General features: G+C 41.2%; 2 protein-coding genes across 4 annotated transcripts in view; one reads left to right on the top strand and one right to left on the bottom strand.

The window, feature by feature from the left end:
- Positions 1-900: 900 nt before the first annotated feature.
- STARD5 (StAR related lipid transfer domain containing 5) lies at positions 901-6,159 on the top strand. Its single transcript, XM_052807507.1, has 6 exons — positions 901-1,071; positions 1,183-1,232; positions 1,372-1,504; positions 2,880-2,997; positions 3,992-4,085; positions 4,653-6,159. The coding sequence occupies exons 1-6, from the start codon at positions 916-918 to the stop codon at positions 4,798-4,800; spliced, it is 699 nt and encodes a 232-aa protein (XP_052663467.1). The 5' UTR covers positions 901-915; the 3' UTR covers positions 4,801-6,159.
- A 2,497-nt stretch (positions 6,160-8,656) lies between these two features.
- Positions 8,657-16,745, bottom strand: part of IL16 (interleukin 16) — a 33,543-nt gene continuing 25,454 nt past the window's right edge. For 2 of the 3 annotated variants that reach the window (XM_052807501.1, XM_052807504.1), the window contains 7 exons: positions 16,063-16,204; positions 13,774-14,863; positions 13,076-13,259; positions 11,350-11,451; positions 10,394-10,646; positions 9,375-9,500; positions 8,657-9,114 (listed from right to left, as the gene is read on the bottom strand). In XM_052807501.1, the coding sequence (XP_052663461.1) occupies positions 8,921-9,114; positions 9,375-9,500; positions 10,394-10,646; positions 11,350-11,451; positions 13,076-13,259; positions 13,774-14,863; positions 16,063-16,204 (2,091 nt within the window). In that variant the 3' untranslated portion in view covers positions 8,657-8,920. The remainder of the gene's footprint in view (positions 9,115-9,374; positions 9,501-10,393; positions 10,647-11,349; positions 11,452-13,075; positions 13,260-13,773; positions 14,864-16,062; positions 16,205-16,745) is intronic. The other variant, XM_052807503.1, reaches the window with a different exon arrangement.

Genomic DNA, 16,745 nt, shown 5'->3' with positions numbered 1-16,745 from the left:
TATTTGCAGTATAATTTACGACCTCTTGATGTGCCTAGTTTGAATATCGTGTAGCTCAAGCAAATCAGCAATAGGTTAATTACAGAGAATAGTGAGTTTCTTTAGAGCGCACTTGCATGGGCAGCGGAGTTCCTTGATCATAGCAACGCATGCCAGCCTTCGAGATGAAACCACTAGAAATTTTCTGGCGAGACTCCTCGGCCCAGCCCGATAAGCTTCACTGTGGAAAACTTTCTATCCGTGGCCTTTAAAAAACTTGCTTCATTATTCCCACTTTAATTCTATCCTGTTTTTCACACACCATTGCAATTTTACACCTTCTTTAGATGCCGAAGATTGCTTTTTTTAATTATTTTCATGTCATTTGGATTACAGCGGCATAAAGAACGTTGGCCTTTAGCCAGAACCGCGCCGTCCCCTTCCAGTCAGTTCGGCCAAGCCATGCTGTGCCGCCCAAGGCCGGACGGAGGACGCCGCCTCCCTGCCGCCGGCCGCCCCGCAGCCCCAGGCCTTGCGGGGGTGCCTCTGACCGGCCGTCAGCCGGCATGGCTGCACCGCAGCCGGACTGCAAGCGGGTGAGCGGGGTGGCCCCATCTTTAGGTGAGAGAACAGCAAAGCCTCTGCCCTCGGCTCCCCGCCGAGGCGACTCCTCACAGCTGCCAGTCGCCTGGTGGCTCTTTTCCCCTCGGGCTGCTGCCCGGAGGCTGCCGCGGCGGGGAGGCCCGCTGTTACCAGCCACGCCACGGCCGCCCGCGGCCCCGGGCTGGCCTCGGTGGCCGAGCCCAGCCCCGCCGCCCTCTCTCCCTCCCCGCCGTGAGGAGAAGCGAGGCGAGCCGCCTCCTCCGCGGTGGCGGCCGCCCTGCCGGGCGGGAGGCCGCGGCCCCTCAGGTGAGGGGGCGGCGCCGCCATCGGCCCATGGGGGCGGGGCCGAGCGGCGCCCTCCTAGGCGGCGGCCGAGCGGTGGCTCTGCCCTGCCCGGCCATGGACTACGCGGGGCTCGCCGAGGCGGCGGCCGAGAAGATGGGGCTTTACCGGCGGGACCCCGGCGGCTGGCGGGGCTGCCGGCGCACGGTGAGCGGGGGTTGGGGGGAGCGGGGGCGGTGCAGGGGCTGCGGCAGGAGCGGCTGAGGAGGGGCGGAGGGCTGGCCCGGCGTGGCGGCTGAAAGCTTCCCCTCCCCGCAGAGCGAGGTTTCGGTTTCTTGGAGACCCTCCGCGGAGTTTGCTGGCAACGTGTGAGTACCCCCGGCGCCCCGCGTTCGTTTCCCGAGGTGCCGGGGTGAGGGATCGCCCCACCCCGCGGTGCTGCCGCGGGGTGCTTGGGGCCGGGCAGGATATAGCACCGGGTTTTGGTTTCGTTTCGTCCGGCCGCAGGTACAGGGGAGAGGGGATCCTGCCTGCCAGCCCCCACGATGTCTGGGAATTCATAAAGCCGGTGGCCGGCGGGCCCAGGACCAAGTGGGACCAAAACGTGAAGGACTTCGAGGTCGTCGAAGCCGTCAGCGATGTAAGTTCCTTAAAAACCGTTCTGGTGTGATTAACGCAGTGTTGTGTTTTAGAAGCTTTGGGCCCCACAAAGTTGTAGTGCCTCATGAGACGGGCTATGTTATGGGCAGGGACAGCCTCTCTGCCTGGATCAGTCTGACAACGCTGGGATTAGGAATCTTTTTTTTTTTTTCTTTTCTTTTCCGTAAATTGCTTATGTTCTCTTAATAATAGCTTATCTTTCTGAAAGGACCTACTAATACATTCTTGGCTAAATACTGCGTACTTAAAACATGTAAACGTATAACGTTAAAGATTCCTGCACTATATTGTTGTTAATGCTGCGAATCGAGCTAAGCATGGTTATTTTTAACAAGCTATTTGTGAGGGAAGAGGAGGTTTAGAGAATACATAGACTTAGCTAAGCAGTGAAGCTTTCCTATCATCAGCCGTTAATTCAGGCCCCATCTTTCACCGTGGCAGCTCAAGACACTGCACTGTGCGTGTCACACACTGCCTTTAACTGGCTGACCGACCTTGGGACCCAGCGCTTTGCCCCGCTGTCTCTGTCGTTAAAATAGAGGTGCTGCAACTTGGAGCATTACAGATGAAAAGGGTTACATGTGAGCAGTAGTTTCTGCTGCTGTGGTTATACGGTCCAATTTCCTTTTATTTTTAAGTGTGTCAGAACCTTAAAAAGGCATTGGATTTAGATCCCCAAATCTGAAGTGGATGTAGGTGCTCAGAGACAGCCAGGGTGCAAACACAGCCAGTCCCAGGAATGTTCGTGGAAGTCCTGGGAAGATTCTTTTTCTTGGGGGAACTTTACAGGTGTTTAGTATTAATTATAAACTTCAACTTTAGGAATGCTGCAACCTGCCACTTGAAATTCATAGACTTTATCAAACTTGCCAGCACTTACCAGTGTGGTAGAAAACTCTGTTTTGGGGAGCCTATCACCACAAGAGCCTCCACAGAGGGGATGGTAGTGTTAAGGTTTCTGCAGTGTAACAAATCTGGTTATCAAGTTGTATCCCATGTGATACGATATAAAGAAGTTATCTTTATCTTTAGCTTCCTGGAAAGGAGAAGCATTTTAACTGTCCTATGAGCACAGATGTGCCAGATATGCTTTTCAGCATCCCTTGTGGTATCTGTCCTTAAACAGCCTGGAAGCAATGCATTAGCACTCTGGTTTTCTCCATTAAATTGTCCTTCATCAACACACTATAGTGCCTTTTGACAGTGCTGATTTGCATTTAGTTCAACAAAGGGTGTAATAGAACTCCTTGATATAGTTTAGAAAGTGTAACTGAAAGAGTATCAGAAAGTACAGGGATTTTTCTGCTGTACTTTTGAAAGCATCAACTGACATAACTCTGTTTTGTGATTTCCAGACTGTCTCTGTATGCAGAACCACAACTCCTTCAGCTTTCATGAGGATTATTTCACCAAGAGAATTTGTGGATGTGGTACTAATGAAGCAATTTGAAGATGGGACGATGCTGTCTGCTGGTAAGATGCTTGTGTTCTCAGTGTGTTCACGTTATGTTAGGAGATAACCAGCAGCTACTGGAAATAAATATAAAATAAAAAATAGGTAACATGCTATTCAGTAGTTGTTGATCTGATCTTGATCAGAAGATAAAATATTAGTGGTCTCTCTACATTGTTGTTCTCGGAGTATGCGTGTCATCTTAACATTCAGGTAATGATGTTATTGTTGGCCTGTGGTTTCTTCCCTTGCTATACTTCTGAGATCAAATAACTATTTAATTTACTATTAAGTTCTGGGGGTTTTGTTGTTGGTTTTTTTAAGAATTTACAGAACTTTCTAAAATGAGTCCTATTTAGGGTAAATCCTGTTTTAACGGTTTTTTGGACTGCCTCTAGATTTTGATGAAGCCACTGAATAAATGTACTACTCCTGTATGTGGAAATAATTGTTCTTATGAAACCAAATAGTGCTGATTTTTAAGGTGCTGCCGCCATGTGGAAGGATGTTTCTTTGTTTTTTCACTCATCCTGTTGTTTACCTGTTACAAGTCAGTGCTTTTATTGCCCCACTGTTCAGCTGTCCCATTTTCACATCCTGTTCAGGAGTGCCTTGCCAGGAAATTATATAGTTGCTAGAGTGCAGCTTCTCAGTGGTCAAGTGGCGTGTACCTCTGGGGCATGGATTTGTTGGAAGTAAGGAAGTAACTTGAATGATCTCTCCAGAAAAGCAATGCCCTCACACAACTCCCTCAAAGTGTCTTGCTTGAAGTAACAGTTGCTTCTAAATTCAACACTTCTTTGATTTCCCCATTCCATGGCCAGAGTGGTTCCTTTTAATGGTCTTTTCTGACCACTTGTATGGCACAGCCCCACATTGAAAAAGTTATACTGCCATTCTTCTTAAATATATTCTCATACAATGAGTTTGCTTCCCAGATGGTGCTTTGACTACCAAGGACTCTTTCCCATCTTCTGTGAAAATGACGCTTTTCTTGAATGCTTTTTCTTCTAGCCACCAATGTGGAACACCCGCTGTGTCCTCCTCAACCAAATTTTGTGAGAGGTTTTAATTACCCCTGTGGCTGTTTCTGTATACCTCTTCCAGGGTAAGAAGCAATCTGTTTGAATGTTATGTGTTCTAAAGGCCTTTGCATCCACTGTGTGGGTGTTTATGTGTATATGACCACATGTGATCTGTAGCCTCTTGGCAATGGCATGTTTCTGTCTTCCTTTGACTGGTCATCATTATGACTGAGTGCCCCTTTTGTTCTCTTTTTTGAGCAACGAATTAGTCTCCCTTCATTTCCTTGAGGGAAGTCTTTAATGTTACAGGAACCATCATCATGGTAGGAATCTCGCTGACCTCTTAAGCAGAGATTTAGCAGAACATACAAGTATGGTCTTAATTTTTGGTAAATGAGTATCCGGTTGTTTATTACGTTGCCATAATTCATGAACAGAGTCGTGTACCTAATTAGGGCCTAGTTTAACTGTAATTTGACCTGTGGGGATAGCTACATTCATTGACATTTGGAATTAGTGTCTGTTGTTTGTTTAAAGAAAAAAAAAGTACTTGGAAATATCTATCATCGGACAATACATATAAGAGTCATTGTAAAGTTCTTAATGCTTTTAAACCCCTGGCTATAAAATCACTTGCATTGTCTTTGCAGGGAGCCAGACAGGACTCAACTCCTCAGTTTCTTTCAGACTGATCTTGGTGGCTATCTTCCCCAGACGGTGGTGGATTCCTTCTTTCCAGCTAGTATAGCTGGATTTTACAGTAACCTGACCAAAGCTGTTAAGGCACTAAAAGCGTGACAAGACCAATTGCTGACATCACCAGCTGAGGGTAGGAAAAAACCTGGCAGCTTGAGGGTAGAAGTAGGAAGTTGGCCTACAGGACTTTTCTACCAGCAAAGATACTCAGGAAAGGTGAAAGGGGAACAATGAATTGAGTAAAGCAAATGTTTAAAACAGCACTTTCTACCTGTCTCTATGCAAAGCAATGCATTCTTTTCTAATACGATATCCTACATTTTCATAATTCGAAAAATACCACACCAGAGGCTGGAAGAATCCTGAAGGCAGCACTGGTGGCTGTCTGTGGGGAGAAGGCGCACGTACTGGATCTGTTCTCAGCCACACTGTGTCAGTGTCTGTGAGGAGGAGCATTGGTAAAATCTGCTTAGCTCTACAGCATTAGCCAGGTGCAGGCCAGCCCTGGTTTGTCTATGAAGCTCCCTGTAGACGCCTGTGGAACAGGCATTGCTTCCCCAAAAGAAGAGGTAGCTGTTGTGCTGCCAGCACTTGTAGAGCTGCTGAGATGCTTCAGTGGGTCCAAACCAGCAAATGGTAAAAGACAGAACAAATTGGGATGTGTGGAGGATCCCACTTGTTTGTTCCAGCAGACTTCAGTACTGATGGTAAATATGCCTTACGTGCTTTTTTTCTAAATCAAGGTCTAGCAGTGCAAATCAATTCGTAGGTCTGTGGGTTGGCAAACAGGCACTCTTCCTTTCTCCCCTCTGTACCAAAACCAGTGATTTCCACAATGTTGTGAAACAAACTGCACTGTCATAGTGGCAATAAAGAGGATTAAGCACTTTACTTGCCATTTTTTAAACTGCACTTGAAATGACCATTTTTAACTGCACTTGTATGTTTTTTGGTCTCCTGTGGTGAGAGGTTTTAACGGGTAAATAATCTTTTCTGTAGCTTAATCTTGACTTGACGGTCCATAAGGACATTGGTTTTTTCTCTAAGACTGGTTTGCCTCACAGCACTATCTTGGGAAACCAGCTTCTGATCTTGTGTGCAATGATGCGTCCAGGTTTAGAAAATACTTAATGGTGCTGGTTACTGCAGGAATGTCAGACATTACTATGGATTACATATAATTACAGAAGGAAAACTAATTGCTGAATTAGGAATTTAAATGCAGGTTGTGATTTTAATGCTGTAGCTCAATTATTTAACAAGGTTAATATGCTCTGCTTTCTGTTGCTGTATTTGTTTTATATTTAGTATAGGGCATGGACTTGAACACAAAGTTTCCTACTGTAAATCTTACCCTATGGAACAGAACTTTCAAGGAATCAGTTTTTAATCTAGTCTCCTGTGTCTACAAAGATGTAAAAACTTGTATGAGTGTGATGTAATAAATATATTTGTGCTACATCTTGCTGGTTTTCCTGGATCATCCTTTAAAATAGTTCCTCATGCACCTGCTTTGCCAGCAAGGAAATGTAAGAGCCACTTGGATCTCCAGCATCTCTCTGAATTCCAAGCAACAAGGCAGGGAAAAGCCTTCTCTCCCATTTACACTCCCTACTAACAGGATAAGCGTGTTTTGGTGAGAGCACTCACTCTCCCAACTTCTTTGCCCTTGGCTGGTCCTTATTTTCAATTTAGATTGCTGCTTTCTGTACATAAGAAGAGTAGCAAATTCACTGAGGAGAGATTTGGGCCCTGATAATTACAGAGGCTCATACATAACTTATCTAAATGTACTAAAGTTGTTAGGCGTGAAGTTAAATATCTTGGCAAGACTTTGCAGGATTATGATTAATTTAATTAGCAGAAAGGTCAAGGAGCAGAGCTCAAGTCACCACTCATTATTCCTGCAGGTAAAACTTTTGCAGACAATGGGGCTTTTTATTAGCTATTTATTATATATTTAATTTTTTTTAATTGCTCTGAGCAAGAAAGGTCTTCTTTGAAATAATTGAAGGATCCTTTTTCTGAGTGCTCAACACATTCTATGCAGCAGGAATTAAAAGCCCTTAACATTCAGCTTTATGCGCTGCCAAATTGGAGATGGAAATGTCTTGGCAAAGATCATCGTGTAAGGTCTTGGAGGACTCCCCAGTGAGATGTGCTGCCTGTCACACAGCATGTTTTGACTACTTTTGATCTTGGCAAATGCCAGGAAATGCAGAGGCATACAAAAACTGAGAAACTTTGGAGTTGAAGTGAGAAGAGCACCTGTGGAAAAGAACGAGATCAAACCTGTCTTGGTGGTTCTATATCAGTTCTTAAGTTGATGAAATTAAATAGCTGTTTCAGGTGAGGACACCTTCAGCAGATGGCATTGAAGTAATTAAGGCATTCTGTGCCATGGCTGTAGCTAGTCCAGTCTCTGTTGTTACACAGCTGACCAAAAAGTGTGATCTGTCTTTTACAGGAAATAGCTTTAACAGTACTAAAGAGTTCAGGCCTGCTTTTCTGTACAGAAATCATTAATATTTTTCCTATATTGGTGGTATGGGCAAGTGGTTGAAAAATCTTAGAATCTTTTATATGCACCAGGCCTCTACTGAGATTTGTTAAGCCTAAGCCAATAATGCGGATTAAGTTAAATACAGGAAATTCTACAAAAAAACGCTGAAATATTCAGAGTGTTTCATGTAGGTACCAGTTAAAAAAATGTACAAAAAGATTCCCTCTCACATTTTTCTCCTATTTTGGTTCCTACCCGATTCGTAGAAACTTTGTTTTGAGGATTGTTTGGTTTGTTTTTGGAAAAGGCAACTCAGTTGGGAAGGGGTTTGGAAGCATGGGGGCAGATGGCTTGTCAAGAACGTTCTTTCAAGGATTAACATAGAGTTGACTTGTGAGGAAAGGCTAAAGCAAGCTATGTGCCTGTATGCAACTAATACCTTCTGCTGTCTGTCCTACTTCACTTTCTCTCAATTGCTATTTCTGTGACAATGCATTAAGTGCATGGAAAATAACTTCTGAACTCCTGCAGTTTATGGTTTGGTGACATTAAGTGACCAAAGAAGGGTGCAGCAAAGTCCCACCTATGGGAAGGTGAGCAGCTAAGGACAGTAATCAGTGCAGCCATCTGGCTTTCAACTGGTGAGTCGCTACTTCCATCCTGATGTTGCCTCTCTCCCTTTAGCAAAGTAGGTCAGAGAAGACCAAATGGGTGCACAAGACCATCTTACCATAGATACACATGCTGCTGCTGGTAGAATTCCATACAATGCTTAGAGAGCACTGCCAGAATGCTGATAGCAGCATTTGAAGCATAGGTTTGTCTCCAAGTTATTTAGTGTTTCCAGAATAAACATTTGGATTCAGAACTTCTCATTCCCAAATACTCTCACTGGTACTTTCCCTTACAAAATTAACACAAAGACATTTCAAAAAATACATGTGGTGACCTGGTTCTGAATGCCCTTGTTACTCTCCTGCTGTAGTCCTCTTGAGACCTCTGGCCAGAGGAAGGTTAGTGAAACCTCTGCTGTCTTACCCTCAGCTTCCTGCCTCACCCTTGCAATACCATGAGACACTCCTTGCTGCCGCACCCTGTGTTTGCCTGCTGGAGTTGAGATGGCTCTGTCAACTGCTAGTAGAAAGTTACATTGAAAGGTTTGGGCTGTTCTGGATGCTGTGTGGTTTGAACAGAAAAGCTGGAGTTTTCCAGGGCACGTTGTTGTTTTGACACGCAAAGTTGCATCCCCCTTTCTCTGCTCCTTACACATTCTCTAAGGCTTTACACATTCTTTAAGGCAGTGTTTAGCTGTAGGCTTGTAGACACATTTCTTCCTGGGAAGGTAAGGTAGGGAGCAAGACTTGAAGAGTAGGACTGAAAACTTAGCACAGAATGTGCTTCTGATACTTGTTAAGTTAATGGCTTAAAATAGGAGAGTACTATAGCTGTGACGTATTTTATTACAACCAGTATATTATTAATAAAGTCATTTTATAATTCTACACTTTGTAACATCTGTTTCTGAATGTTGAAATAAGTCATGCACATTTTATGCACATCTTATTTTATCATAGACAGCTTGCTCTGTAAGTGGCAGTAAGATCATGTGTATGTACTTTTCATATGCACTTTCTGAGTATCTTGCTGTGCTAGCCAAATGGCTGCAAGTAATAAAATCCTTTTTTGTTTGTAATATTGACAGTAGTCTAATTCCTCCTCTTACAAAGTTTCAGATGACTTGGTGGTAACAGAGCTCGGATTCTTTCTCTTGATGATAGCTTTGATGGGCCCCTCAGGTAATGCCTTGATTATATTCCATGCTTCAAAACGAGTCAGTCCTTGCATGGCAGTTGTGTGCACTTGTAATAGCTCATCACCAGGCTGAACAGGGCTGCTTTGTTCTAATGCAGTCCCTGGAGAAAGAAAGAAAATTAATTTCCTTTAATTCTTTGTGTGGAGGAGACTTTAACATATCTTTCACTTATTGAGGATCACTAGCATGTTTGGTATAAACCACCTGGTTACAGCAAACAACAAATTACTGGCACTGCAAAGGAGAATGCTGCATTTACAAAAAATACCATTTTCATGGGTATAAATCAGCAGCCAGTTATGAACTGCACAAGTTTGCATCAGCTAAGGACCCACTGTGTATGCATTTAATTGTGTTTACCTTTAAATATCCTGTTGATGATGATGGGTTTATCTCCATGAATAGAGCCCTTCCCTCCTTCCAAACTGAATCCTAAACCGGCAGGTGTTTTTTCTAGAGTTACAGTGCAGATTGTATCTTCAGTTGCTGGAAACAAACAGAAAGTTAGCAGATGGGCACCACATAGTCTGAAAAGCTAAAACATCTGTTACAAAAAATGAACTTCTGTTTTGTTTGCAAAGGCACCATAAACTGCCAAATGAAAGAGAAAACTATGACTTCTAATTCCTCTTTTTGTCATTGTAAGGCCCTCTGGGAAGCCGGGGAGAGAAAGTTGTGTTTGAGTTCATGGCAGAATGGAAATATAAGGATGAAAGCTGGTGACATTTACTAGAATTAGAAAAATCTGTTCAATGAACAAAATTTAAGGTAAACATATTTGACTTTATGTTAGTTATGAAATTATCATCTACAAAGCTGCTAATGTTTATTTGCAGTATATAAATAAAGCTACATATCTCCAGATCATGCTTTAGAAAAAAAAACCACGAAAATATCTTAAGGTTCTGCAAAAATCTGACATTGCTATGTTTCAGATGTAGCCACCTGCTATATCAAACAATAGCACATTGTTTGTTCAAACTGAAATTCTCTTTCACAGAGGAAAAGTCTTGTAAACTAGAATCTAATAATATTAGAATAAAGAATCACTGTTCACTGAGTTGTCATTATTTATACCTTCAATTAGATGTGTTATTACAATAATAATCTTTGTATGTCCACAGAAATTCATACAGATGATCACATTCATTTTTTTCAGAGGGTTCCTTTATTTTAGAAATCCATTAATTCTTTCTCTTTCCAACAAAGTTATTCCAAATGTATGTTTCAGGAATATTTTATTAACCATGCTCTCTTTAATCATGGTTCTCAGATTTACACAGCCAATGCTGAGCTGCTTTATGAACACATGGATTTCAGGTGATGAGTAAAGACTTAGCAGGTGGGGGCTGCAAGGTAATGTCACTGAATTTACTCACCAGACTCTTGTGAGACATCACTTGCTACTGAAGATGTACTAGAGCCAGTTGAAACATTGAGGTTTTTTTCTGCATCTTTAGCTTTTCTAGTGACAACGACAGCTTGTCTGGGTTGTCGAGCCTGTCGCATGATTGCTGAGGCATCGTTGTGAGTTGCACCTTTAAGAGACTTTCCATTAATGGATAGTACTTCATCTCCTTTCTGAATAGTTCCTTCCTGAGATGCTAGTCCATTGGGAAACACTTTGTGAACCTATTGAAGAGCCCAGTCACCACACACACAAGGAAAGAGGAAAAAAATGACAAATCACTATATCACTCAGTTAATACTTTTCACTATGTGCGTTTTCCATTCTTTGCCAGGAACAACTTGCTTCTAGCATGTTTCAGGACTGAGGGCTGAATAAATTTGTACAGAGAAGTTCTCCTGTGCACAGCCCCCCTCAAGCAGCTAGGCAATCTGTTTAGCGCCAGTATCAGATGGCCAAAGCCTTGCTACCCATGGTACATACCTTGCCTGTGCTACTTCCTGACCCTCTCACTGGTCTGCTAGTGGGAGGAAGAAGGCGTGAGGCCAGTCTCTAGCTTCCAGACCCCTTACGTGTCTACATGCTCACCTCATTCCTCCTGACCACCCTGTATGGTCTTCTCTAAGCACGTGAATAAGTATTGGTTACTTCCTGCTGAGGGCTGTGTGTTGTTCTGCCTTGGCTTTCAGAGCTGCTGGGGAGTACGGTGCCCAAGGAAAGAGGACTGCCCACCACCTGGAGAGGGCATCTCTATGCAGAAGGATCCTGTTTTCACCCATTAAGACCATGATTCTTCTGACTCTATCAGTACAGCTGCCTACTTTGAATATGCCAAAAGCCAACCTCTGTAGTAGAAAACCAGTAAGTTATATATTTTTAGAAAGAGTAGTTGTTTTTGGAGTAGTTTTTAAGAAAAATGCTACTTACTGTTATCACTTTGTTTTCTAGATCAATGCCCCCTGCCAGGCTGAATCCAAGCCCAGTATCTTCTTCTTTATGCAAAATTGTAACATGAATATCATCAAATTCCTAGGCAGAGAAAGAAATGAAGTCAAGAACTTCCCAATAGATATGTCAAGATGATTGGAAAATCAGCATGTTTTCTTTTTGTCCATTGTGCATTTTATAATGAGACTTAGTGGCATAAGCATAATACAGAGATGTGTTTAGTATTTGGTTTTGATCAAATTTACCTATCAATTACCTATTTTATAAAATGCTATTCTGTGTCTAAAGTTGTTCTGTTTTGGTAAACAGGTTATCAGTTGGATCTGGACCATAAATTGAATTATATTTAAGAGTATAGATTACTGTAGAAAAAGAAAATATTGCTGAATCGTGTTAGAGGACCTTTTCATTGAAAAAGTGGAACAATAATTTGGCATGCAACTTGCATGGATACAAGTGTCACAGCTTAAAAATTGCTTCTCATTCTATTTTTATTTTTTAACAATGTTCTACTAACAGGTAGAGTAAGCTGTCTCTGACTGTGTTATCCCAAAGATGAGTTTGTATAGGGCAACAACTCCTGTTTAACTTAGTTTCCTAGGAAACACAGCTTTCTTGACCACAATTTCACAATTACGTTCAGTATGTGAGCAATTGTAGTTGCATCTTTTGATACTGTGTCTTGTTTCCTTCCACAATTGAATCCACCAGCCAGCTGCAACCAGGCAGAGGGTATGTGCTCCTCAGAGGTTGTCCTGAAAATTCCATGAAAATAGACAACTTGATGTGAGAGGCTAATGTCCCATTGAGGGCAACGGTGCAACATAGCTTTTACTGCTAATCAGACCAAAAATATCAACATGGGATGTTGACGAGAAACATAAATTTATACAAAATTTGGCTTTCATAAATTCTGCCTGTCAAACTGCTTTTTGTTTGCAACACACTAGCAAAGTTTGATGTAGTCAGTAAGAATTTGTCTCTGACATGAGGATATGTCTACCTAGTATTCTGATAGGCAGACATGAATTCACTACCTATGCTCTATGCAGTACAGACACAAACCAGGACTAACCTGGGAGACATGCCACTGCAGTTAGCTAAGAGGCAAAAACTGTATTAGCTTAGCCTCTCTGATGTGTTAATGCAGTTATGCTGCTTTTGCACAGCTTGGAGTGTCTTTAACACAGCAAGCACGTAGCTGCCAGCAGAAGCTGAACTATTTTCAATGCAGAGCTCTGGATGTTATCTGCTTTTTCCGAGTGTGAGCAGTCTTCAAAAGTCTTTATAGGTCTGAATTGCACACGTTTAACCTTGATTTTGACTTATTCTGAGCTTTATTGCAATTCTAGATTAATCCAGCAACACTAAAGGTTGCTCAATATCCCAAAAATGAGGCATTGGGTGTCTCAGACTGGCAACCCAAATAAAAAGAAAGGCCTCCAAAATTTCAGTGCATACTTCTAAATACACTAACCTTACCTGCTGAATAACTGTTATCCCATTAGTTAAATGGGTATTACTCTTGCTTAGTTATCTTTGAAGACTTCTTCAAGATTTTTGATCAAAAGAGCTAAACATTGCTACTGTTAAATATCAAGATGACTGTTTTATTTGTTATAATATCAAGTTGAAAGGATTTAACCAGATGAATTCACTCTACAGCTTTCTGAAAATCATGCACAAAAAGAAAAAGCCAATTTACCTTTAAGGTCGCTTCGTCTAGCGATTTTACTTCCTCTATAAGCTTTGCTAACTCTTCAGGGGAAAGCAGAGAGATGACAGACTGCCCTGACACACCAGATGCTTGAGGTGAGCCGTGTTCCTGTTTCTCTTCCTCTTTCTCATTGTCTGCTAGGCCCACAGTATATTCTCTCAACTCTGAGAGGCTGTCCCATTGTGACAAGAATAAAAAAGAAACATCGAGTTATGAAAGAACATACCCACAAAAGCATAGCACAGACAATTTTTGAGCAGTCATCTTCTGATCTTATTAGCATTTAATTGGGGTGGTACCTCCTATAATAATAAGTATTATAAATACATACAAATGTAAATTAATCATGTTAGCCTAACAGAAGTAGGAGCCATTACATAAAAGAATAGGAATAATCTCTTGGCCCCAGGCAAAAACAGATTTAAATCTCCTTTATCATGGAGGTGCTAGAAATATTCCTCCTTAAGCAAGAAGGAGTTTGAAATGTACATAAGCTTATATAGTACAAATTAAAAACAAGTGTAACAGGCATGTGAGTCATTTGACCTTTGCTCTAAAAAGTTCTTAACTTGGTGTGTACTTTACTATTGTGTGCTACTACCTTAGAATGTTAATCTGTCAGTGGATCAGCACAGGTGCTCACCAATGCTGATCTGTAAATCTGGTTTTTAAATATGGTATCTTACTTTAGTGAAAACCCAGTGTCCAGGTGATGATTCTCACTTGCAGGTGAAAGAGAAGTCCCATCCTCCTCCACAGAGGACTGAGACAATGTGTCTAGAGTTTCCCATGCACTGTTTCCAGAAGAGGCTGGAGACTGAGGAAGGCAAAGCAAAGATTTCATTAAAGCAGATGACACCTGGCTACTGATGGAATAGATTTTGCTACACTTTTCATCATATGGTTTCATCATCTCACAAGACTGGGTGGCAGTAAGTGGGAAGCTTCGTGATCTTAGGCTGTGTGCTTTTGCTACTGATACAAGATGGGAAGTTGCAATGTCTTCTGTAGTTAAGAGACCCGAGGAATTTTCAGTGTTGGTGATGTTGCTTTTCTCTGAGCTAGCCACAAGGACCTCCCTGGGAGAGGAAGATCTATCTAGGCTCTTTGTACCCATGACCACAGGTGACTGTTGTTGGCTAGTTTCACAGAGTTGGAGAAAGGCTTGGTTTAAATGGGCTGGAGCCGCTTCTGACCCTGTTGCAGTGGCAGAGTGTTCTTTCTGGACTGATGGTTTCAGGCTAAATCTTCGGCATATTTTTTCAGGTGACTGCGGAGCACTGAAGGATTCAAATGAGCTTATTCTTTGTTTTATTGATGATCCCCTAGGAGAGACACGGGATAAGCTGGATTGCAGTTCTTTCCTGGAAATACTCTCAAGGTCAGGAGGGCTTCGATCTGCCTGCGTTTTTAGATCTGAATTTGCTTTCCTCAATCCTTTCAGACTTTGGCGAAACCAGGCTGGCTTAGGTGCAACGGGAGGACCCTTTTTCACACTGTCATTTCCATCTGATTTTAGCACTTTTGAACCACCTATTTCCGATTCTGATTTCTTCAGAACTGTCTCTGAGCTGCTTCGATTTTGATTCTCTTTGTCTGTACTGATGTCAGGTTGCAAGTCTAAGTGGACGCTGTCTTCTGTCATGGTAGGATTAAATAAGCTTTTTATGCAGTCGGAAATTTTAACCCAAGGGTCTTCTGTTGTTGTATCAAGACTATAATCTACCCGTGCTTGTCTTTTAAGTATAGGTCTTTGTGTTGATGAAAGTGGATTCCCTGTATTAGAGAAACATTGATTATAAACAAGCCTCCTTCTACTTCTCCATCCCTTATCTAAGCATTATTCTCAATTAATTACATTTGAATTTCATTCAAGCCTCCAATAGGTATTTTTTTAAGTTTCTAAAAAGTTTAAACTTTTTAAAAATGCACAACTCTTGATCTACAAGTTCCGACTCCTGACACTGAAATTAACTGAAAAACAAGGCTCTTCCATGCTTATGTACAATATCCCTTGTCTAAAGGGCATGCAACTTCTAAAGGTAACCTGAAATTCTGGGGTGCTGAAGTAATAATATAGGCTATAACAGCTAAAATAGAAGGCCAAAACTGCAATGTTGTTTGCAGACTTGTGAAAAAACTGATGTTACAGTAAATTCTTTAAAAAAAAAATCATTTTTCTTTCCTACATTTATAAGTATATCCCACTGTAAAAAGACTCTCCCATGAAGATTTTTGATTAATATTTATGCTTCCTTAAATTTGTGTAGGCATTTCCAGTTGTATTTTTCTAGTAAATAAAACTTAATTCTAATATAGGAATATTTTTTACATCACAGACTGATTAAGCATTTTAATGTTAGACATAGAGCTGAATGGCAGCAAACTTTTGTTTGTGCAGTTGCACAGTTACTGTTATCAGCTTCGGTGTAAATAATTTTTTTTTTTTAGGCATCATTATTTTTTTATTGATCTGAGCCAGAAGTTACAGAATTATGTAACTGTTTAGGTTGTAAGAGACCTCTTGAGATTGTCTAGTTCCCTTAACACTAAGTTTCCTTAATTCTAACTAGCACAACAAAATACTAACTTATTATCAGTAGTTTGTACCATTGCAACACTTGAGCCTTGAAAAGATGCATAAAAATGTCCTTTAGAAATGCTAAAACTAACCTTTAATATCAAATCTTCAATACAAATAAACAGTTTCATCTGAAGAAATACAGCAGTAGTGCGTACCTGTCCATTAACACTTTTTTCACAATAAATCATCTATTATGCTTCTTTTGATATAGTTTCCCTTTTTTTCAAAGATTAATCAATAATTTGAAATTTCACCTGTCACCCCAAAATTTACAGATATGAGTTGAAGTCTACATTTAAAGAGAAAGGTGAAGTCAGCTTGATACCTATTTTGGAATCCAAACTAAATGCTAGGTTTAGCTGCAAAAAAAAGTCCATGGAATTAAACATACCTAAGTTTGCTTTTCTTTCTTGATCTCTGCCCACTGGAACAGCAGTTATGTGTTCAGTATCATATGCTGTAGGAGAAGTGGTAAAGACACTGTGGGTTACATCAGTTTGATGTCCCTCTAGCATTGGTTCTCCAACTTCCTGCTGAACAAACAGGAAATAGAAATGTGTCAGAATGTAAGTATACAAACCACACTATATATGAATCTGAAAAAACCTCCCACCATATTTTCATTTGTTTTTAATCTGAAAAGAAATATTGAATAGAAATCAAGCTTTCACTTCTGCTTGGGATATAATCTTCATAGGACTTAATTTATTCTATATTTCAAGAGTGCTGGCATGATATTTTATGGTTACGCTTGTAAACAGACTGTGAAAATCTGCAATTAACATCTCAAAAATTTACTAATAAACTTTATAATAAACTAAAAGACTGCCTACTATAATTTTAACTTTTTGTAAAATCAGCCTTTCAGTAGACTTTTGCAAACCAGTCAAGCAAATTTCCTCTAACTTCATATTAAAGTCTCTTTCCTGTTGAAGCCTTTTGCCCTTAAGCACAAGCTAGACAAGCTAAATCGTCTTTGCAGTTTCAGAGCTCTCCCTTTTTTGGTTTTGGCTGGAAACATAGGGTGAGAGTATTAGTTTGAGGTTGTGGTAAATGGCACACTCAACATCATTA

The sequence above is a fragment of the Harpia harpyja genome, chromosome 14 (genome assembly GCF_026419915.1).
Source record: "Harpia harpyja isolate bHarHar1 chromosome 14, bHarHar1 primary haplotype, whole genome shotgun sequence".
Classification (NCBI taxonomy): domain Eukaryota; kingdom Metazoa; phylum Chordata; class Aves; order Accipitriformes; family Accipitridae; genus Harpia; species Harpia harpyja.
This window is presented reverse-complemented; position numbering and strand designations above follow the sequence as displayed.

Coding starts and splice junctions, on each gene's coding strand:
- STARD5 (XM_052807507.1), top strand. CDS start 916: ATGGGGGCGGGGCCGAGCGGCGCCCTCCTAGGCGGCGGCCGAGCGGTG. Junction 1,072..1,182: donor GGCGGGGCTGCCGGCGCACG/GTGAGCGGGGGT, acceptor CCCTCCCCGCAG/AGCGAGGTTTCGGTTTCTTG. Junction 2,998..3,991: donor TGGGACGATGCTGTCTGCTG/GTAAGATGCTTG, acceptor TTTTTCTTCTAG/CCACCAATGTGGAACACCCG.